The 24,611-nt window shown below is 41.2% G+C and overlaps 1 protein-coding gene across 1 annotated transcript in view; it reads left to right on the top strand.

The window, feature by feature from the left end:
* LOC126484517 (venom dipeptidyl peptidase 4-like) overlaps positions 1 to 24,611 on the top strand; it is a 314,011-nt gene that overhangs the window by 50,624 nt on the left and 238,776 nt on the right. Inside the window, exon 2 of the mRNA XM_050108064.1 lies at positions 14,949 to 15,072. Coding sequence (XP_049964021.1) covers positions 14,949 to 15,072 — 124 coding nt within the window. The remainder of the gene's footprint in view (positions 1 to 14,948; positions 15,073 to 24,611) is intronic.

The raw sequence follows: 24,611 nt of genomic DNA on the forward strand, positions 1-24,611 counted from the left end.
TTTACACAGACCACAGAGCGATACAATTTTTACTCTCGGCTAAATTCACTCACGACAGATTAAGCAGATGGAAACTTTATTTGCAAGAATTTAATTTTACGATTGTTCACATTCCCGGCACACAAAATGTTATAGCAGACGCACTATCGCGTTCTCTCAGTAACAATCAGCAAGACGTAGCAACCAACTTCTGCAAGGCAAATTTCAGTGTCATGTACATTCAGCAGGTTGCATTTGAAAATTTTATTTCATCGTCATTACAGGACATAGCACAAGAACAAAATAAGGACAATGTGTGGAAAGAAATTAAACACCTTTGGCAAGATAGGAAAAATGTTACGATTAGGAACCACTACACTGTACGCAATGACATTCTGTTTCGCCGCTCTCATCCTGACAGCAACAATTGGTTATTATGCATTCCTGACGAACTGGTTAACAAATTAATTTGGTACACTCATTTAAGTTACGCACATTACGGAGCACGAAAATGTTTTCTTATACTGAGACAGAACTGTTATTTTACCAACATGGAAAAACGTATACGACGAGTTTTAGCGTCTTGTAAAATTTGCCAGAAAGCTAAATCAGACACCACTTCACATATTCCTCCTTTATATCCCATTATACCTGTGAAATTAAGACACATGGCCGCAGTAGATATTTTTGGTCCGATTCCGAGAACTAACAGAGGTTTTTGCTACATCTTTGTCGCTGTTGAGCTCACTTCAAAATTTGTTACTTTCACTCCATTACGCAAAGCTACTGCTAAAACTGTTTCGAAAGCATTTGTAAAACATTTTCTATCTCATGTAGGGCATGTAATGAAAGTAATTTCTGACAATGGATCTCAATTTCGTAGTAGCGTATGGACACGCATGTTACGAGCCAGAAACATTTCTCCGATCTATATATCCAAGTACCACGCTTCTTCGAACCCCTGTGAAAGATTAATGAAAGAAATTGGTAAGCTGTGCCGAATATACTGCCACAAAAGACATATTGATTGGGATACACACATACTCTCATTCCAAGATGTAATTAATTCCATTCCAAATGAATCCACTATGCTATCTCCGACTGTTATACTGAAAAACGTTGAACCACCGAACAAAATTAAAGAATTAATAGAATTCCCCAAAAATCGTCGCCTACGACACCACGAAATAATTGACATTGCGCTGAACAACATCAAACGTGCCGCAGAGCGCCGGAGAAGACAGCAAAAACAGGTTTGTACACGCCGCGACTTTCACGTTGGACAGAAGATATTAGTACGTACCCACTATTTATCCAGCAAATTAAAAGGTAAGTGCAGTAAATTTGAACTTCTATACGCAGGTCCGTATCGGATTCGCAGTATCCCTCACCCCAATGTTGTACACGTCGAAACTTTGAGAACCAGAAAATCGAAAGGCAATCACCATATCTCAAACATTAAACCGTTTATTGAGTGAAACCACTGTATGATTCAACACACTATGATGCCATTTACTAATGCAATTAATTCACCTGACTAATTATTGATGATTATCGTATTTTTTTTCTTGGCAAGTGCCCGGCAAGGTAAGGTTAGCAGGTCGCTCTTCTTGTCGTTACACATCAGACCGTGCATATTTTTCCAGATGAATTTACACATTTACGACTATTTCTGCAATTATATTTATGTGACTACTTATTGATGATTATCGTATTTTTTTTTTTGGCAAGTGCCCGGCAAGGTAAGGTTAGCAGGTCGCTTTTCTTGTCGTTACACATCAGACCGTGCACATTTTCCATTTTTTTGTGTATATGACTGTACTCCAGTTTTGTTTGTATGCACTATGAAATAGTTAAGATATAACACACACCAGTCGACTTTGACATTTTTTTTTTTGCCTTATGACATCTCAACATCGTGACTGTTTCACATTTTTTTTGCTACTGCATTGTATTATTCTGTGTACATTTTTTCGCATCCGAACACTGTCAATGTCTTGGACATATTACGTTTTCTGTCATGTTATGCTGTATGGTTAATTGTGTCACCATAAACCAGTCATTATTTAGTGGGTATAGGATTTAAATGCAAGACATTAATCTTTGTTCATCAATTTCAGAAAGGAATGATGATTCTAAGAAATAAATTTAACATAAATGGGAATTTCACCTACGGAATAAACGAAAGGAGATGCAATAACTTTATGAGGAAGAGTAAAGGGATCAGGATTAACAAGCATTAACAAGACTATACTATACTCATCACAGAATAGCAGTCTTAGCTAATTTTTTCTTTCAGAATACAAGGTGATTGATGCAGGCTGTCAGAGAGAACTACACATCTTAGTTTTAGTGATGAAATATGCTAGAGATAAGGAATAGTTATGTAATGAGTAATGAAGTGATTTTTTGCAGATGATAGTGAATACTGATGAATAATGATGAAGGAAATGGTATTATGAATAATGAAGTTTTTCTCTACAGGTGATGATAATGGTGAAGCTATGATGATATGGATAATGAAGTTTTTTTTCTTTATGCCACGTAGTTATTTAAGTATTTGTTGCGGTTTGCTTTGACAGCAGGTGTTACATTGCATAGTAGGATGACGGAAAGTTTTGGAAAGGACAGCTATGGAACACATTTTATACACATTTCACTACTTGTTAATTCGAAGTTCACTACTTTTCAGCATAGTGTGCGTTTCTTCTTTCAGGTCAATAATCCGTTTTTGTATTTTTTCCAGGAGAAGTTTTTCATGACACTTACTAAACCTGTTACTTATTATACCTGTTCTAGTACTTGCATTTTTATATTTTTTACCCATTTGTGTTTATCATTTATAAATGTGATCACATGTACTGCCTTGTTACATAATCTTGCTACAGCTGACTCATGACGAATGACGTTACCTATCCTCATTTGCAGCAATAGGTCAAAAGCAAAAAGTATTATGCCTCAGCAATTAATTATCGATCCCAACGCAATGCATTGCTACCAAAAAAAATGTATTACCAGTCCCACATAATGTCACTAGTTTATGATAATTCTGAATAATACTGATCAACTCTGAATAGCATGTCACTCGAGTAATGACCTCTTAATGAGACTATATTCAAAATAATGCTTTGTCACTAGCTAATAACTGCCACTGTTTATTGTAATGCCTGTGATTACTAATGATTTGACTGTAATTAACTGATTTTTAATAATGACTTTGTAATGATCTGAATAATACTGAATGATGAACTATGTTTTATTCTATTCAATACTTGATGGCCACTGAGTGCCAATAATTAATGTCAATCAACGAAATTGTTATTAATTATGCCATTAATTAACTCTTGTTTTCAATGTTCATACTTTGTAATTGGAAATAAATGTGACTGTTTCATAATGCTTTGTAATTAGGAAAAGACTAATGATTCTTAATAGATTGGAATGACACATAATTAATTAACTATGGTACTGTTTAATAATGCTTTGTAATTAATTAAGGCTAATAATTCTTAGTATATTGAAATGACAAATGATTAATTAATTAACTGTAATTAGACAAATGATTAATTAACGACAAATGATTAATTAACTGTAATTAGACACATGATTAATTAACGACAAATGATTAATTAACTGTAATTATACAAATGATTAATTAACTGTAATTAGACACATGATTAATTAACGACAAATGATTAATTAACTGTAATTATACAAATGATTAATTAACTGTAATTAGACAAATGATTAATTAAAAACAAATGATTAATTAACTGTAATTAGGAAAAGGTTAATGATTCTTAATTATACTCTGTAACTGAAAAGAATGCGATTATTTCATAATATTTTGTAACCAGGAAAAGAAGGCTACTGATTCTATGTAAAACAATTAATGAACATTTTTCTGTAATACTACATACTTGGTACAGAAATGTTCAATAACTGGGCTATGAATGCCACGAACTATCAATGAAGACTGTAATTGTCAATATTATGTGACTTGATGTCCTTCACCTCATAAGCTGACTACCCTGAATTACTGCAATGTCCATTTGTCCTGTTTATCCCAGTGATCATGGAGCACTATATTTGGTTTTGCACTAATTCTACGTTGGTGTGCCTTGTAAGAGTGTGGTGTTGACACGACATGCTGTCCACCACCATGAGCGATGAAGACATTATTATGGTCCCACTGTTTGGTGTACCTAATGTACTGCCAAAATGAAAACATGGAACATTACTACGACAGTTCAGTGTCTTGGCTACACTGATAAATTCTGATGGGAAAAGAACTTCAAGTTGTGTCACTTGGTGTTGTACTACTGTGGAAAGATATGGACTTTCAGAGCAGCTGTGTGCAATCTAAAGTGCTACAACCATGATGCAATCCTTCCCTTTCCTATCCTGATTCTTGTCACATAAAGAAAAAATTTTTTTTGGTAACATCATTTATGTTCATAGGTTATACATTTTTCGATTCGCTAAACTCCAGTGTGAGTACACTTATGTCACTGGTCGACATGATGTTTGCCATTATGTTTATTTGTTGTGAAAATACTAAAGACATTTTTCAGTGCATGTGCACTTTGGACATGAATTTTTTTTTTGCCATTATGTTTATTTGTTGTGAAAATGCTAAAGACATTTTTCAGTGCATGTACACTTGTCAACATAATATTTTTTTGCCAGTCTGTTTATTTGTTCTGAATATGCTAAAGAATTTTTTCAGTGCCTGTGCACTTTATCTGTCAAATAATTGGTATATACTTTTCTGATTTGCTACTATGTTTTGTACTCACATTTTGTCTTTGTCTGATATATTTTGTACTTAGTGCGTGTGCACAACATTTACTTTATGTACTACATCTAATTATTCTTGCCAGTCTGTTTATTTGTTCTGCATATGCTAAAGAATTTTTTCAGTGCCTGTGCACTTTATCTGTCAAAAAGTTTGTATATACTTTTTTCTGATTTGCTACTATGTTTAGTATTCACATTTTGTCCTTGTCTGATATATTTTGTACTTAGTGCGTGTGCACAACATTTAAATATTCTGTAAGTTGTAGGATTTTGTTAATTAAAGAAAAATTTTGCCGCGCTTGGCAAGTCCAAATGACTCACCATCGCTGCCAAATTTTTGCCCCCCGAGTGGAGGGTTATGAAACACGTATGTAACGCAGCAGCGATGGCGAGGCATTGTAGCATCTGTGACCAGAGAGTATGCGCTTGACCGCGCGAGTGTTGCGAGCGGTTCTCAGTCAGTTGTGGTCTTTGCGAGTTAGTTGTCGCTATGCAGAGTAGCAGTCAGTCAGTCGTTGCGAGTCTGTAGCTCTGTCTAGTTGAGAGCAGTACTCAGTCTGTAGTCGTCATGCAGAGCGGTCGGTCAGTAGTAGCAGCCCAGTGCGGTTGTGTGATGTAGGCGGTCGGCAACAATGGTCAAGATGAGGAATAAGGTATACTGTTAATTAATATAATCATTAGATAATGAAAAATTTTATTTATTGTAATTATTCTCCAACAAGTCTCCCAATAATAATTTTTTATTTCAAAAGCATTTTCTCAAAAGTTTAATTTTTTTTGAACTAAAGATCTCGTTGCACTTCCCATTTCATTCCACTTCTTTTTGAAGAAAAATTTCACTAGAATTACAAAAAAAAGGAGAATATTATTATTTGCAATGCAGTTCCTCCGAGCGGTGCGCAACAACAAGAGCAGATATGTGACATCTATTTATTCTGAGGTAAGACTTTAATTCTGATTGTTTTTACACAGGGCCAAAGACCGATATTTCGGTTTAATTGAATTTTCTTGTCACTGAATGGACTTTAATTTTTTGAAGGATTTATAATTGAGTCAGATTGCGAATTTCACATTTGTTGCCATTGTCAGTACATTTGATTGTGGGCAGGTTACGCATAGAGCCGTGTCCATCAGCATTTCTAATTAGTATCGTTATTTTCTTTTAAAATTTTTGTGGGGACGTTACACCTGGCTCCCCATTTCTATTAAGTATTGCTATATTTTCTTTCTTTTAAAATTACGGGGGGAGGTTACACTGGATTCCTGATATTCACGGTACACTCGTGAAATGATTGTACGGTAAAATCCCAACTTCATCGCTACCTAAGAGATGCTGTGTCCCATTGCTCGTGCGCCGACTATAACATCACGTTCAAAAGCACTTAAATCTTGATAACCTACTATTGTAGCAGCAGTAACCGATCTAACAACTGCACCAGACACTTGTTTTCTTATATAGACGTTGGCGACCAAAGCGCCGTATTCTGCCTCTTTACGTATCTCTGTATTTGAATATGCATGCCTATAGCAGTTTCTTTAGCGCTTCATTGTACATTCACAAATTAGAAGAGAGGCACTTTTAGTGATGATACAGGAATTGGGAAGCGTGCTGTCGTGTCATTGGTCGGCTTTGAAATTACGGTAAAATTGCTAAAATTGATCGCACTATCAACTTCGTTCCTTGTTACAGTACGTCGACAGTGTCTTTCCCATCCCATCCATCCATTGGTACACTGCTGATTAACACATAATGACTGACGGATATCACTTGTTTGAGATAGAGGAAGAGTCTTGGTGGAGGGGCAACACCTTTTGGGGATGGCTAGCACCGAAACACTGGTCGCATACATGACAGTAATTTGAGAAATCAGTCGAAACGGAGCACCGAGCCATCTGCTACCCCGTCACTGTGAAAGATGAGTTTAAATGTACAGGTCATCGATCACCTTCACACAGCTGTTTGGAAACGCTCCACAATGCAGCAAAAGTCTTCCAGTTTCCATATGCTGCAATTTTTTTAATTTAAAATCATCGCGTGTGTGTGTGTGTGTGTGTGTGTGTGTGTGTGTGTGTGTGTGTGTGTGTTGTGGCAGCAGCAGCAGCAACATAATTTACCCCGCTTGATGTCTAGTTTTCTGTGAGCGCCAATGAATCGAAACGTGTGAATGTCATTTTAGTACCTGACACAGCCGTTGAAGTCGTGGCGGAAAAAAACGAACAAATCAAAATGTGGGATGGTGTACAAAGCTGTAGTAATACATTGTACATTGTGTGCACGTGTTACAGCAGGAAAAAAATGTATCAAAGAACAACAACACAGAGACCCTCTCTAGCGACTGTTAGTCTGTGATATATGGTCCTCCTACAACACAGGCGACGAAACTTTACACTGATCTGTGCAGGTGACTTCGACAACTGAGTGGACCAATAGCTATATAGTTAACAGGATCGCCACATATGCTCGATGCCAGCAAGCAGATGGTATTTGTTTTCGATATATATATATCACAGTGGCAAGTAATACCTCATCGATTTATCTGCTGTATGATGTTAGTAGAGTTTTTTATAGTTTGTAGTTTTTTATTCTGTGTTGGATGGTTCAATATAATGATGATGGAGAGAATGTTTGGGTTACAGACGTGAATCTACCCTGAGGGACGCAGATGTCCTTTAGACAGCAGTATGTGTATGTAGTTTGGAGACGCACTGCAATGCAGTAGCAAAATCCTTGTCCTTCTTCCAGATACAATACTGTCCTTTTCTACTACTATCTCGTGTTTTTGCAGAAAGCTTCGTTTTGGCTCTGGCCTTACACATCGTATACAGTTGGTGGATTTATAACATTCTCCCATTTCCACCGAGTGGTCAAAAAGGACAGTCCTGTCATAAATCGAAAAAGGTGACTCGTTCAGAGATATGAGAATGCCACGAATATGATTCACTAGTGGCTGTAATCATTAAAAGACATCTCCGTAGGACCAAACGGAGGTATGTGGTTGAATGGAAAGACTTGATTCCAAACCGGAGACAACATTTCTACCAGAAGGCGTAAAACTATAGATCTGGAAATCCAGTGAACATTTCTTACAACCTCAATCAAGTGTTGAATTTTTTTTAAAGTGATTTGTCGCATAGCATACCATCTACTTAATGTGATCATTTTCAATCAACCATCGTCTACAACCCAGTGGATACATCACAGAACCTCTGACATGGCATCCGTATAGAATGTGTTACAAATACCGGAGAAATATCTAGCAGTGGCATGAGGGAATTGCAAACACTGGCTACTCACCACGTCATTTAGCCTTATCACTTTCTAAATTCGGTACTTTTATTTCGAGCTTACACCGCTGGCGACGGTCTGTTAATAGACACCCCTCAATCACCTCCTGTATTCAATGTCGCTATATTTGTGTCGAAAATCACTTCATTTTGAGGGAGTACCATATCTCGATTTATAAAGCTTGTACAAGTTTAAACAAAGATATCATTAATGATACTCGTGTTCACCTGTAGAATCTGGACCGCTTGTGACAGTAACATAGTCGCTGCGATTGTATTTTTAGCTTCTGGTGGTTTGTAAGACGATTATGTCTCTCTTCCTAAGACACACTGGTACCACTCACAAGGCAAACACATGAGAAATGTCGATCCATCACGGATTTTCGCTCAATATTGTTTGGTGTCACCAGCATTCAGTTATTGGCGAAGTATTGTACTTAGTAGGGGATGTGTTATAGATTTGCTGTGATCAGCAGCCTTATAAAGTATGTCTGTGTTCTGACATGCGCAAAGTTAATGGCTTTGTCGGATCATAAGGAAGGTACGGATTTGATGTGGAAAATTGCAATAGCCGTAAGCGGAATGAGATTTTTTGACATGTAAAATTATGTCCAGTCATAAGAATGCTACTGATTTTGATGTTTCCAGAGCCACAGACGTCAGGAGGGGGTATTTCCGATACTTCCCTGACTATCGATTGTCGTCAGATTGAGGCAGCAATCGTAATATTTAATTGTAAATACAGGTATAAAATATATGTGGCTTGTTTCTTAGGACGATTCTGACTGGTATGTAGGAGCACGCGTTGCAGCGGTAGTCTGTGGCCGGAACAATTGACGTTTCTGGCTTATGGCGGACTGGAGAGTCCAGCTGGGATTCAGGAATGCAACTGACCTAACTGTGTGGCCCTCTAGGTGGCTGATAATGAACTAATACTCAATATGTGTGGGGCAGCCTTCGTGATCGCATGTGTTCTCCACAGAAATTTGAGCAGCTTCAGTACAGGCGCCGGTCGGTGTGGCCGAGCGGTTCAAAAAAATGGTTCAAATGACTCTGAGCACTATGGGACTCAACTTCTGAGGTCATTAGTCCCCTAGAACTTAGAACTAGTTAAACCTAACTAACCTAAGGACATCACACACATCCATGCCCGAAGCAGGATACGAACCTGAACCTGCGACCGTAGCGGTCTCGTGGTTCCAGACTGCAGCGCCTAGAACCGCACGGCCATTTCGGCCGGCCGGCCGAGCGGCTCAAAAATGTTCATATGTGTGTAAAATCTTATGGGACTTAACTGCTTAGGTCATCAGTCCCTAAGCGTACACACTACTTAACCTAAATTATCCTAAGGACAGACACACACACCCATGCCCGAGGGAGGACTCGAACCTCCGCCGGGACCAGCCGCACAGTCCATGACTTCAGCGCCCTAGACCCAACCGGTTCTAGGCGCTTCAGTCTGGAACCACTCGACCTCTATGGTCGCAGGTTCGAATCCTGCCTCGGGTATAGATGTGTATGATGTCCTTAGGTTAGTTAGATTTAAATAGTTCTAAGTTCTAGGGGACTGATGACCTCAGATGTTAAGTCCCATAGTGGTCAGAGCCGTTTGGACCATTTGAATCAGTACAGGCAGTGTTTGCGCTGAAGAGTTACTCCCTCGCATTTAAATTGTCCAACTGACTGCTGCTACAAATTTCCCATCTTTATTTCGTTGAGAGAACATCGATTGTGGTGTGTGTTGTATGCATTTGGATGGTGAAAGATGGGTGGAAGAAATGTATGCCAGTTCTCTAAACATTGACTTTGTAAAGTACAATGGTGATATGGAATCCGTTATATCATTGACGAGGGTGGAACTATCAGTTTCCTCTATTTTTTCGAGTTTTCACGAAAAGATCTTCACAGACGAGTTAGTTTCTAGTTACTCAGTGGTTTGCGGCACATTCCATCTCGCTGCACCTCGCTAAAGTTTCGGGTTTCTAGAGGTATGATTTCCGCACTTTATCTTCAGATTTATACGGTGAATGTGATCGGCAGCAAACTGCTATGTGCTTGATATTGAGAACTATCACGTAAATGACATGATATTCTGGCAAACTACGTGAGAATACATATGTTCTTGTAATCCCAGAGAAATCCTTGTAGAAAGCATGGTAGAAAGCAAGCAAGCAAGCAGGATGGGGCCAGAAACAGTAACGTCTTTGTGCCAAGGGGAACCAACCCAACCTTTGAACACCAGTTCAGAGAGTGACCACAGTCCGCTGAGGGCGCTCTGATCGCGTGTCTGGGCAACGTGAGTGGAGGCAGTTGACTTACGGATGTTGGCCACGATGGATAATTGTCCGACCTCACGGGAAATATCTAGTGCTGCGAGAAACATCTACGGTGCATGCTCTAATATGTGCAAGTGTCTGGTAATCGAAAGCCAGCGGCAGGATGTAGAAGTGATGATGTTGTATGGTGCAGGATACGAATTGTGTTTACTACATCGATATGATATATGATGCTCTAGCAAAGTTGGAGATTGGTTTCACGCTGAAAAATTCAAGCTTTCCTCGACAGTAGCAGAGAAGTGTAATTGAGGACGTGTCTTTGGCGATAGTTCCCGTATTTCTCGATCTATACACCAATTTTGTATTGTTTAACAGTCTGTGCAATATGAGTGCTGCATGTTTTTTGTCGATTTGCAACAAATAGCTTTGCTATTTAAAGTCCCGTAATTTATCTGTATGTAGAAAAATGAGCAGACAGTGCTCCGAGATCGACAGGAGTTTGGCGGGTTTCCCATCGAAAAATTCAAACATTCCTCGACAGTAGTAGAGCAGTGTAATTGGGGAAGTGTCTTTGGCGATAGTTTTCGTAGTTCATGATTTGTGGATTAGTTCTGCAGGGTTTAACTGTCAGTGCAATATGACTGCTGTATGTTTTTTTCGATCTGTACAAAATAATTTTGCCACTGAATGTCTCGTCTACAGAACATGACGGTCTTTGCTTCCATACCACCAGTAGCAGCAGCGGTTTGGTGGGTAAATTCAGTAAGAGCCAATCATAATGCTCAATTACAAGACAGCCATTGTGCGGGGCATGGGGGCCTCTACACATTGGTTTGAACAAGACGGGTGCAAGGTATCTGCGGGAAGTTCTGAGAGTCACGTGATGTCTTCTTCGTTAGAGTGTTCAGAGACAAGTCTTAGCAGACCATCCTCCTCTGGTTCGGTCCAGTGGGATGATTTCCCCAAGTCGACATTGTGTCTTTCGAGCATGTCTAGACCAGCAGCTGTAGGACATCGAAAATTCACAAATTCCAGCCATTTTTCTCGTCTGTAGCACAGTGCTTCGAATTGTCGTTGTATAATTGTTCTGATTTTCCCGTCTGTGCCTAGACATCGGTGTGCTTCGAGAAGTGAGGAAAATAACGCCCCTGACAGCAGCAGCAAATGTTAACTAAGCCCACTCACCGTTTCAGAAAAGTAATGAACACCACAGCTGCTGTAGGAGTCAGAAATTTTTTCTCTGCCTTCAAACAAGCAACTAAAACTACAAAAGCGGTGAGCTTCCTGTTTAGATTTACAGAGACTATTTTGACTTCTAAATATCATCATTTTGGTGCATGAAATGAGATATTGCAGCCGATATCGGTTTCGGGATCTATTTCCCACAAAAGAGTGTATAGTGTCTCAGGGAGATTTCACAACTGCGCACCGATTTTTAGAGTCCTTGTTCGCACGGGTGTATATACAATCACAAAATTGACGCAGACTACTGTGCAGCGATCTTGTTTGAAGAAAGTGTGTATTTAGAGACATATTCAGCTGAATTTAGTAACTACTGAAGCGGCCCCTACTCGAAGACAGCGGTATTTTCCACAAAAACGCGCGATGTGACTCAGGGATAGTTTCACAAGTGTGTCGCGATCTTTTTAGAGTCCGTATTCAAGTGTGGTGGTATACATCGCGAAATTGAAGCAAACTACTGTGCATCGATCTTTTTAAAGCGCATTTAGAGACATATTCAATGGTATTTAGTAACTCCTGAAGCAGCTTGTGCCCAAAGACAAGGGTATTTCCCATAAACGCGGGAAGTGTCTTTGGGACGGTTTCACAAGTGTGTCGCGACGTTTTTAGAGTCTGTGTTCAAGTGTTGCGGTGGTGGTATTCCTCGGAATAAAACGTGCAATAGTTTAAATATTCTCGCATCATCTGCAAAGCTCTATTTCTTTGTGCAGTGGTACATTTAGACCCTGTGACATCCCTTGAAGTTATGTATGTGAAAATATTCCACAGCAACAGCTGAATCAGTTTATGTTCAACAACAAAGGTGTCTGTACACTGGGTTGGGAAGGAGGTGGAGCGCCGCGGCTATTTCCAATGGCACAGAAAGTGTTTAGCACGCAGCCCTGCGGCTACCATGTGGCTGTGCCATGAGCCGGCGCAATCTCTGCTCGAGTCTCCGTGCCAATTGGAAGAGGTCAAACATCAGAGTGGGTTAAAATCTTGCCTCTCGCGGTTCAGAAGACATACTGACTGGACTTTTGTCGAATGATCAACAGTTACACCACACACATTTATCAGTATGACCTGTGAAGCGTAACTTAGTCCCATCCTGCTGCATTGTCATTATTTCATGAAGCGTATTCGTCTTCACCAAATATCTTAGCTATTGACACAATCCTCACATGCATGACTACAGTTAACATACTCCTTTTTTCCAGCGTGGACATCTCATCCATTGAACTCACCAAACAGTTATGTCTGTCCTCCCAGTCCAGCAGCTAGACATTGACTGAGTTCTTTTCCCGCCGTTTTTCCGTAGACCGCGATCTTGGATTATGTCACAGGAGAGGAGAGGGGGAGGGCAGACAGCGTTCTTTAATGGCGGTGCTGTGAACTAGGTCAGTTGTACTGTGGATTTCATGGTGAACACACCAGACAGAGTTACTGTCTATGCCAACTCAAATTGTTTAAATAAACAATGCATACTTACATCCATTCTATCTGTCAGCCCAGTATAGACTGAGTCCTTTTCCCATCAATTTCCAGGTGGGGGAAGGGGAGGGAATGGGAGCAATATATACAAAATAAAGACTTACCTCCATCCTACTTGCAGCCCAGCGCAAACTGAGCCCTTTTCCTGCCAATTTCCAGATGGTGGAGGAGATGGGATGAGGGGGGAGGAGGAGGGCTAGGTTCGTGAAGTTAGCCCAATTGACACATTTTTCCTTCAAAATTTGAACTTCCCACCATGACGTCACTTCGACGTTGCCCGAGGCCCACGAGAAAAATGTGCATCACAAAGGTAGGCCTGAGCTCGTACGCTAGCTCAGCTTAGCAGACAAAATGCGTCTCTAGGCCTGTTTACTCGTGGCTGAGCGCGTACATACTAACGAGAATTGCATCTTCTACTGGAATCTGGTATTATGAAGTCTTACTGATTACTACTTGTACAACAAACCTTAAAATCAATTCTCGACATAAATGGAATAACGGCTTGTTTGTAGTATTTAGTCCCTTCTGCTTAACAGTCCTCATTTTATACAAGATGTGATGCCTTATGCTGCTGATAATCATTTTGACATGATTTTAATTTCGTAGTACCCCAGTACAGCTGTAATAAATTATTAGTAGGCCTATGTACTCTCTATCATTGTAGGACTACTAACAGAAAGACTCCATAATAGCGGATTCTAGAAGAACAAGCAATTCTCGTTTGCACGTACACACCTAGCTATGAGTTAACAGGTGTAGAAACGTGGTTTGTCTGCTCAGCTGAACGAGTGAGCGAACTCAAGCCTACCTTCGTGACATACGCACAATGGCCTGTCTTTCTTGTGGACCTTGGATATTCCCACATCTATGGCTACCTTCTTCAATCCGCCATCTTGAATAAATTTGGCAACAATGCAGAATGGGCCATGCCCACTTTGCCCTACTACTGGGGATCACTGCCGTCAGCTGCATTTGGACGTTAGGTGGACTTAGCGGCAATGAGTGAAAACGTGTATCTGATCAGGATTTGCACCCGGCATCTCCTGCTTACTAGGCAGGTGCGGTAAGCACTGTGCCATCCGAGACACAACGTAACTGCAAATGTGCGGACCATCTCAGCACGCCTATGGCTGATTCACATTCCCATTGAGCGCCGTCTGTCTGCAGTCCCTGTCCGTCTCCTCCATGTTCTCTAGTCTGAGATTCCCACAGGAGGTCGGACGTATTTGTGGCCTCAGTGAAGAAGGTGAATCAATCATATGAATGCATAGTGTCTGTTCTTTTGGACATGTCTGACGTCCTATGGGCATATCATAATAGCGAACGTGAAGGAACTGGACAGGGTCTGCAGATATGTGGTGCTCGATGGGAATGGGCATTGGCTGTGAGACGTGCTGAGATACTCCATGCTGTTGCAATAATGCTGTGTCCAGGTTGGCGCAGTGGTTAACACACTTGGCTAGTCAGCAGGAGATCCCAGGTTCGAATCCTGGTCTTGTACACATTTTCACTCGTCGCCGCTGATTCCGCCTATTGTCCCAATGCAGCTGGCAGCAGTGATCCCCGTCCTTTCCTTTCCTTCCCTTTCTCCGCTTCTCTACCTTCAGTTTACGTCTAGAACACGTCTTCTCAGCCAAGAGTGCTCACAAGACAACAGCGAAGAAACGGCGCTGCATTCCATAAACTTGGCGATTCAGATTGCCAGACGGATGAACACCCGACATATATCTGACAGATAAAATTTAGTCTAACATTAAAACGTTTCCATACCAAATCTAGAATTAAGCGGGATTTGAGCATTCAAAACAGAACAATGAGCAATAAAAAGAAAGTAACTTATCTGTGGACAACCTTGTTCAGAACGTTAGCTAATCTGTTATGTTTCTCTTGCTTCAGGTTGGATGCCTAATGGTTGTGCATACTGCTGCTGCCTTTCCAGTCCAGAAAGAGCCTTTTGGACTGGAGGAATCGATATCCAGTGACTACACTGCACGGACATATTACGCTCAATGGATAAGTGGTGAGCAATCTCCTTACTTATTTGTGGATAGAAAATGCTGTTTGGTAAGACTTTAATTGTGAACGTCTTGAGCTCAGCACTTTGGTTAAACATTTAGTGGTAATTCTAAGAAGCGACGTGAAATGAAACGGTCATGTAAAAATTGTGATAACAGATGCGGACGGAATGTTTATAATTATTAGATGGTTTCTGGATATGGGGAAACATATCAAATCGTATTCGAGACGGGGGAGCGAGAAATTTCAGAGTATTGATCCAGCTCTTGTAGTGTTTCTCAAGTAAGCTTCACAGCAGAAATTGAATTCAGGGCAGCAACAGATCGGCACAGCCCATACTAAAACGCTGTAGAGATACTTGGGGAAGTGACATGGGAACGTTTGGGGAAAAGGCGACTTTGTTTTCACGAAAGCTTTTTGGATGAATTTAGGAACTTATTTTAGGGTATGGTTATGCAACAGTTCTGTAGCCACAGTTGTGTGTTCTCCTGTGGAAATAAGACAGGAGAGATTAGGGTGCGTACAGAGGCATACACTACATGACCAAAAACATGTGGACACCTATTAGTGGACATGAATTTGGAATGTGTCCATATTTCACCTTTTTGATGGCTTTAACTTCAGAAGAACACTTTCAATGTAGTGACAATGTCTGTAGAGGAATGGTGGCCCATGAATCCTCAAAAGCTGAAATCAGAGAAGGTTGTAATGTCGGATGCTGTGGTCTGGAGTTGACGTTCTAATTCTTCCAAAAGGTGCTCCATTGAGTTCAGATCGGAACTGTGGCTATGCCAGTCTTTTCATGGATGTCAGGGATGTTATTGTCCACAAATGGTTCAAATGGCTCTAAGCACTATGGGACTTAACATCTAAGGTCATCAGTCCCCTAGACTTAGAACTACTTAAACCTGACTAACCTAAGGACATCACACACATCCACGCCCGAGGCAGGATTCGAACCTGCGACCGTAGCAGCAGCGCGGTTTCGGACTGAAGCGCATAGAACCGCTCGGCCACAGCGGCCGGCTATTGAGCACAAACTATTGCCTCATAGATGCTATTTTATGACAGGGTGCATTGACAGGCAATTGTGCAAAGAAATGGGAATAGAGCCCCTCAGTGGTATGGCCATATACAGTAAATGCAGCAAGGACGATGGCCAAAAGCAGTCCTGGAGTGGTCGTCCCTGGGCGAATGGGAATACAGGGCAACTGCTGAAGAGTGGAAACGCCCTTAAAATTAAGTAAGAAAGCAAGCATCGTCATGCTGATAAAAAGAATCACCGTTTCTGCAGTGTCCTGCGGTCGGCAGGAAAGAACTAATGATCAAGTCTGAACACACTGTATTTAACTAAAACGCGTTCTTGATGGGCACTAATTTCCAAACTCAAGAGGAACAAGAAACACGATAATTCTTGTGGTGGCCAAAGCCAGATAAAAGTTACAAGACAATGAAAAGAAATAATAACAACCAAAATACTGCGCTACATAATTCGAAAGTGGCGTTATGCCCAATAAGCTCCACATTTCTACAGAAGACTACTGCGAGTGTCTGCTGGGCTAGAGCCAGCGTAGCTATTGGCCAGAGCTGTCCTAGCTGTAGGTACACACTGCTGGTTTGACTCTGTTGGCATGCTTATAACAACGATTCTGCAGAGTGCTACACTTAATCACATTGTCGGATATCTGTCACATGGCTTTACATGAAGTAGTGCCATGTTTATGCGGAAGGTCTGTTGTTGTTTACATTCACTGGCGATGTTTTGTTATGAGCTCTTGAAGGGAGGTCGGCAGCCCACCTTGCTTGTCTGTCGTGTGGGCCTTCAAACTGATATGGGGCCGCTACGACAGTCTCTGAACTGTTTCTCTACTGTACACACTACACAATGCTGTAAAATGTGTTCATATCATTCCAAATTTACCGTTTTTTTAAGGAGCAATAGGGAGACCACACACTAACCACGAAAAAACTCCCATACTATAGCACCACCTTCTGTCCACCTCTGGTAGCTGAGTGATCAGCATGACAGAATGTCATACCTAACGGACCGGGTTCGACTTCCAGCTGGGTCGGAGATTTTCTCGGCTCAGGGCCTGGGTGTTGTGTTGTTCTTATCATCATCATTTCATTCCCATCGACACGCAAGTCGCCGAAGTGGTGTCAACTCGAAAGACTTGCACCAGGCGAACGGTGTACCCAACAGGAGACCGTAGCGTTCTCCAAGCATTTACCAAACCCAAACCCTTCTATTGGATTACCACAGGGTATAACGTGACTCATCACTCGTTTTCAGTCACCCATTATCCAGTGACATCGTTCTTTAGACCACCTCAAACGTCACTTAGCATTGACTACAGAAGTGAATGGCTTATGAGGAGCTGCTCGATCATAGTACCCCATATTTTTTAACTTCTTGTAGTCGTTGTGCTATGTGGATCACTGACACCACTTTCGGGCTTTCCTCCCGTTGATGTAATGCCACGACCATTCCCCGTCAACGCACAAGGTCTGCTTGGTCTTGGTGTAATTGTGGTTGTTCCTTGCTTTTCCACTTCACAGTCACCTCACAAACAGTCAACTTGAGCAGCTTTAGAATGGTTGATATCGTCCGATGGAGCTGTTAATCAGTTTATAGAGGTCACTGAGCTCTCCCGACTGACCCACTATGCTGTTACTGCTTCTCTACTGACAACACAATACTGCCCGGTTCCTTTTAATCTGGAAGATCCGCCTCTCGTGACAATAGCTTCTTGTTTTCGCATTGCATAGGGGTGCCTGAGTACTCTGGTTCAGATAGAGTGTCGTGCTTAGCTCCATACATGATTGGAATAGGACTGAAAATCGCTAATATTGGTATGAGGTACCTTCACCTGCATTGCACTGCATGATGGCTTGCGTGAGGTTATGGAGGCGTAGAAGAGTGGAATGTTCTTTTGAAAAGTGTCTGTTCGTTTTGTGCTCAAGAAGCGGTTGAGAAAATGACAAGTTCCCTAACATCCATTAAATTGCCTCGAAAAGATACTCCGCTCGCTTGTACTGACTGAAAAAGCATTAGTACCCCCAGGTATCAAAGATACAGAATATAATAAATGAAAAGCGCTAGTTTGCTTTTGTTCCACCGGTTTTCGGTTTACAAGGCCATCTTCAGACATTTACTGACTATTGTCGCCAAAGAAGATTCAATGTATGTAAAAGACATTGGAAAAGAAGTTACTCGTCTAGATTGAAGCAGAAACGTGTTGTAAATAATATCTTTGACAGTGTGGTGGTAATGGAAAGTAAACAGTAAAATATTGAGCGGTAAATAAATATAAAGGGAGCAAACAAGAAAGAACTTTAACACAAAACTGGAACAGCAAGCCTACATAACACTTTGTATTAATAAACAAAACTAATAAAATAAAATAAAATCAGTACATGACAAGGCTACTTCTGCAGGTATAAAACATGGAAAGTGATACACAAACCAATTAAAAGAAAGAATTATCAGTGTAACTATAGAATATATGAAGAACTTACCCAATATCAATAAGATAAACACGAATGAATAAATGTAGGATATCAATAAGATAAACACAAATGAATAAATGTAGGAAAATGGAGGAGTGTGAGGGAGCATGCAGAAATTGTCATCTTTGAGAGTGTGAAGGTACTGCAGTTTAAAAAGTAAGAAGTTAAACAATATACAAATATAAAAGGAGCAAACAGAGAAAACACCAACACTATACTCAAAACTGTGCCTATTTAATAGTTTTACATAGCCAATTTCAATAAAATAAAAGAACTCAGTGGGAGGAGTATCTAGGAATAGACAGTCCGGGAAGTGATTATCAGTGTAACTATAGAATATATGAAGAACTTACCCAATATCAATAAGATAAATACAAATGAATAAATGTAGGATATCAATAAGATAAACACAAATGAATAAATGTAGGAAAATGGAGGAGTGTGAGGGAGCATGCAGAAATTGTCATCTTTGAGAGTGTGAAGGTACTGCAGTTTAAGAAGTAAGAAGTTAAACAATATACAAATATAAAAGGAGCAAACAGAGAAAACACCAACACTATACTCAAAACTGTGCCTATTTAACAGTTTTACATAGGCAATTTCAATAAAATAGAAGAACTCAGTAGGAGGAGTATCTAGGAATAGACAGTCCGGGAAGTGATGAGAAACAAAGAGGATTATGTGAAGTTTAGGTGAGGGGAAGTGTTAAACTCTGTCCGATCATCTAAGATTAGATCTGGACTGTGAGCTAGATGTTCGTTAACTTCCAGAGCTTCCAGCAGATTGAGTTTCTGGCCTTTGTTTGCTTAGGGAAGGACGTGGGACTCTGGCTGGTAGATGTGGCCCTGACTCAGAAAATGCTCAGAAAATGTGGAGTCAGAATTCTGCAACCTCCACCTGCGTTCATGTGCAGCCAGCCTAGTTGCTGTGTCTCTGCCTGACTGACCAATGTAAAACTTGCCACAATCAGAACAGGTAATTCCGTATACCTTCTGTTGGCTAATAACTACTGAATATAAGTACCCTTGAAGAACATTTTATTCAGTGTAAGAAGCAAAGCATCCTAAATTACAACAAAGGAGAAAAGAATCAACATTAGATGAAAGTCACCATGCCAGCACCGTTGGCTGACGCGAATAAGTTGTACTAATCGGTGCAGGCGCCCACGTTCGCTGCAGTGGTTTCGATCATCCTTGCCGAGGTCGGTATGTCAGTTCGGTCACAACCCAATAGTGTAAGCACGAATTTCATTCCCTTGATAGTGCATATATAAAACAATCACTACATCCACTTGTCCAGTCAACGAAGGAAAACTAGGGCAAGAATCGTGTAGTCGAAAATTTTTGTGTAGTGGTAGGAGGCAGTGCTATGAACAATATACTAAAAATCCTGACCGGTGGGGTGACCGTAGGGGTGGAAGTGGGTGGGGGGAGGGCGTTTATATGTAATTCTACCTGTTTTTCTTGAATAGCTCTAGCGCTGTGGCTTCTAACGAAAATGTTTCCCAGTGCAAAAAATTGAACTACATTACATTTCCTACAAAAAAGGTACGTCTCTTTGTTTCTCTATTATTAGTAGTATGGGGATGGAAAATTACTAGATTATTAAAAGTAGTGTTTTAACGGTTTAAAGTAATGGTGTTGTTAAAAGGGTTAAGGACAAATACTAAATGTTCTGTACCACATTCTCGCCTCTCCCGGGAGAATGCTACAACTGCTATACAGGAAGCTTAAGAACCAATTTCCCCTCTACCAGTACAGAACAGTGTGCAGAGATTTACGTCAAGTGCTAGTGTTAATAATAACTCGTATCTGCAGTACATATAGTGTTAACGAACTTCGAGGAAAATTTACAGCCGGCCGAAGTGGCCGTGCGGTTAAAGGCGCTGCAGTCTGGAACCGCAAGACCGCTACGGTCGCAGGTTCGAATCCTGCCTCGGGCATGGATGTTTGTGATGTCCTTAGGTTAGTTAGGTTTAACTAGTTCTAAGTTCTAGGGGACTAATGACCTCAGCAGTTGAGTCCCATAGTGCTCAGAGCCATTTGAACCATTTTTTTGAAAATTTACACCCCTGAGCAGGTCTGTGCCCTTTGTAGCCAGTGACTCATAAGGTGCACTGCGGAGGGGTCGGTACAACCGTACGAAAGACCCTGTAATAGTATGCACAGGATTAGCCAGTGAAACGGGCAGATTGGAGATGGCCTTGACAGCTGGAATGTGAGTGTTGGGGGTAATGGTGGCCGGATCCGTTCTACCTCCATGTCCCGCCATTTAGTTGCGATGGATCGTTGGACGGGTGAACATCGCAGCTACGAGGTTAAAGCGTATTATACGAGTGGTGAAAGTCTGGTGAAAACGCGACGTGCTTTTCGACGCCATTTCAACATACCTCGCAGCAGGCCTGTTCCCTCAGCTAACGCAGTTCGTTCGTGGGTAAACAATCTTGAACAAACTGGATGAACGTCTAAAAAACGAGGTGGGAGTGAAAGAAACCGTTCGAACCCCTCAAAACATCGCTGCTGTTCAACAGGCAATGCTCAGAAGTCCACGCCGATCTGCCAAACAATATGCTCTACGTCTTGAAATAAGTAACACCTTGGTGAGAAGGATTCGTCGTCAAGATTTACATTTTCACCCATACAAAATACAGACCGAGTGAGGTGGCGCAGTGGTTAGCACACTGGACTCGCATTCGGGAGGACGACGGTTCAATCCCGTCTCCAGCCATCCTGATTTAGGTTTTCCGTGATTTTCCTAAATCGTTTCAGGCAAATGCCGGGATGGTTCCTTTGAAAGGGCACGGCCGATTTCCTTCCCAATCCTTCCCTAACCCGAGCTTGCGCTCCGTCTCTACTGACCTCGTTGTCGCCGGGACATTAAACACTCGCCACCACCACCACAAAATACAGATTGTGCAATCTCTCAAGCCAAGTGACTATCAGAAACGATTACAATTTTGTGAGGAAATGACCAGAAGACTTGAAGAAAATGACGACCAAGTAAACCACTTGTGGATGAGCGATGAGGTACATTTCTACCTCTCTGGTTTTGTTAATAAAGAGAACCTCAGATAATGGTCGGAGGAAAACCCTGGAGCAATTCATGAAACGCCTCTTCATGCTCAAAAAGTGACGGTTTGGTGCGCAATGTCGGCAAGAGGAATCATAGGCCCATTTTTCTTCGAGGATATCAATGGAAGTGCTGTGACTGTTAACTCTGTGCGTTACTTCGCAATGATCCAGAACTTTCTCACGCCAGAACTCGCCCGTTCTGCAGTGAATGATCACACAATGTTCCAACAAGATGGGGCAACAAGCCACACTGCAACAGTTGCCATGAATGCTGTGAATGCTTTGTTTCCAGGCGGCGTCGTTTCCCAAATCGGGGATATCCCTTGGCCCCCTCGCTCTCCAGATTTGACAACCTGCGACTTTTTTCTATGGGGTTACTTAAAAAACAAGAGTATTTCAGGACGATCCATCCAGAAGTATCCCAGCCCTAAAACAACGAATTCGGGACGAAATTGAAGGAATACCAGTCAATATGCTGCAAAATGTCATGAGAAACTTCCAGGCCCGGCTGCGGAAGTGCATAGATTCCAATGGAGGACATTTAGCAGATGTTATATTCAAAAAATATTTTTTTCACTTATTGTACAGTAAATGGCTACTACCTTTGTACTTTATATTTATAACCATTAAATGAAACAAATAAATTTTCTTAAAGAATTAGTTACTAATTTAAATCTTCCCATTTCACTGGCTAACCCAGTATATAGACTGAAGCGGCGAGTGAAAATTTGTACCAAGGCCGGAAATCGAAGCCAGGTCTCCTGCTTACTAGGCAGGTGCTTTAGCCACTAAGACAACATAGCACAGCGTTTCACACAACTGCACAGATTATCTTGGTATGCCTCCCTCTTCGATCCAAATACCCACTGCCTCTCCAGTCTACTTGAAATTCCCCCTTACACAACGAACAGAACTGTCGAGGCTCTCTATGTTCTGGAATAGCACCTCAGCATCGAACGTAAGTGAGAGATCCAGCCCGAAACCCAGGAGCAGGTACTTATACAAATGAAGAGACACTGTTTCAGAGACTTTACTTGTCTCATACTGATATGATTGTATGTATAGATTGAAGCGGCGAGTGAAAATCTGTATAAATTTTCACTCGCCGCTTCAGTCTATGTATGTACAACCATAAAATCATATTTGTATGAGACCAGTAAAGTATCTGGCCAACGGCCTTGCCGCAGTGGTAACACCAGTTCCCGTCAGATCACCGAAGTTAAGCGCTGTCGGGCTGGGCTAACACTTGGATGAGTGAACATCCGGTCTGCCGGGCGCTGTTGGCAAGCCGGGTGCACTCAGCCCTTGTGAGGCAAACTGAGGAGTTACTTGATTGAGAAGTAGCGGCTCCGGTCTTGGAAACTGACATACTGCCGGGAGAGCGGTGTGCTGACCACATGCCCCTCCATATCCGCATCCGGTGACGTCTGTAGGTTGAGGATGACACGGTGGCCGGTCGGTACCGTTGGGCCTTCATGGCCTGTTTGGACGGAGTAAAGTGAAACTGTGTCATTTCCCCCTTCCCCCTCCCCCCCTAATTGCTTCTTGCGACATAATTTGGTGGAGAGAGCGAGGTATCACCTGCTTAGTCTTCAGCTAGCGACCAACCTTCCTTTACGCTTCTACCCTCCGCCGTCTCCTGCGCCCTGTGACATCCCCCAAACACAATCTATTCCTTAATACGACTCTACTGCACCTATATGTGGTAAACGCACTTATTATTTGTCCTTAACCTCGCTGTTTAACAATAATCATTATTTTATATCACTAAAATACTATTTTAATAATCTACAATTTTTCCATCCCCTGCACCGTGAAAACTATTAGTACTACAGAAAAAACGAATAGAACTTTTAATTTAATGTAGTTTAATTTTGTACTGGAAAATACTTTCGCTAGAAGCAGCCCTTTTCGAGTTATTCAAGACTAACATGAAAAAGTTGTAACGTCCCCTTAGAAAAATTTATGATTGACTGTGCTGATAAACCTCTTACATTATTTGCTTTTCAAACAGCTGAGCAAAACTGAACCTACTCAGACATTACTCTCTTTACTTATTCTGATCAACACTAAACTGACACACAATATTTTTAGCGCAACACAATCTGACTTTTAATAATCCCTTCAAAGAATGGCCCTGACTAACAATAACCTATACCTTTCATGAATCACTTACCTCACAAAAACCTTCGTTACTCAAACTACTGCAATACAGCGAGCGCCAATACTGCCAGCTAAATAAAAGAGTCTAACTACTGAAGTGACTAACTACTGATAGGCATAGTTAGCAAATGAAAGATTTTGGTAAAGAACAAACAATGTATTTACCTTAATAGTGTTCAAAAGTCATAATATATATATCAGTTCATGACATCCAGTCTTACAAATTTACTGTTTCTGATGGACACACGTCCAGATCATCCGCTCTCAAAATTCCGCCATCTCTCTCCCCACATCCACCACTGCTGGCGGCTCACCTCCAACTGCGCAATGCTACGCGCTGTTAACATCCAGCTGCCCAACACTACAATAGCAAACAACAATGCAAACCGGCCACAGACTGCACACAGCACAGCCAGTGATTTTCATACAGAGCGCTACGTGGCGTTACCAATAAAAAAACCTAAACAGCCTACTTACATAGCCCCCATGCTCCCCACAAAAAAATTTACAAATTGTTTTGGGCAGTGGCCAATAATGATTTGATAAAATTTTTCATATTTACAATAAAAAGATATCAAATGCACACACTTATTGATACAATGTTGGTCAAAAGCTAAAATGTTCTCACAGTCCATAAAGACAGTCCTGATCATTCATCGCAGTATTAATTACAATTTTATGCACAAAGTCTGAGCAGTAAAAGAAAATGCACACGGAAGTAGTGGATTTCCATGCAGTCTTGAAGAAGTAGTGTTGTCCTTCCAACGGAAAGACAGTTCTGGTTGGTTGGTTGGTTGTT

Source organism: Schistocerca serialis, chromosome 6, assembly GCF_023864345.2.
Source record: "Schistocerca serialis cubense isolate TAMUIC-IGC-003099 chromosome 6, iqSchSeri2.2, whole genome shotgun sequence".
Lineage (NCBI taxonomy): Eukaryota > Metazoa > Arthropoda > Insecta > Orthoptera > Acrididae > Schistocerca > Schistocerca serialis.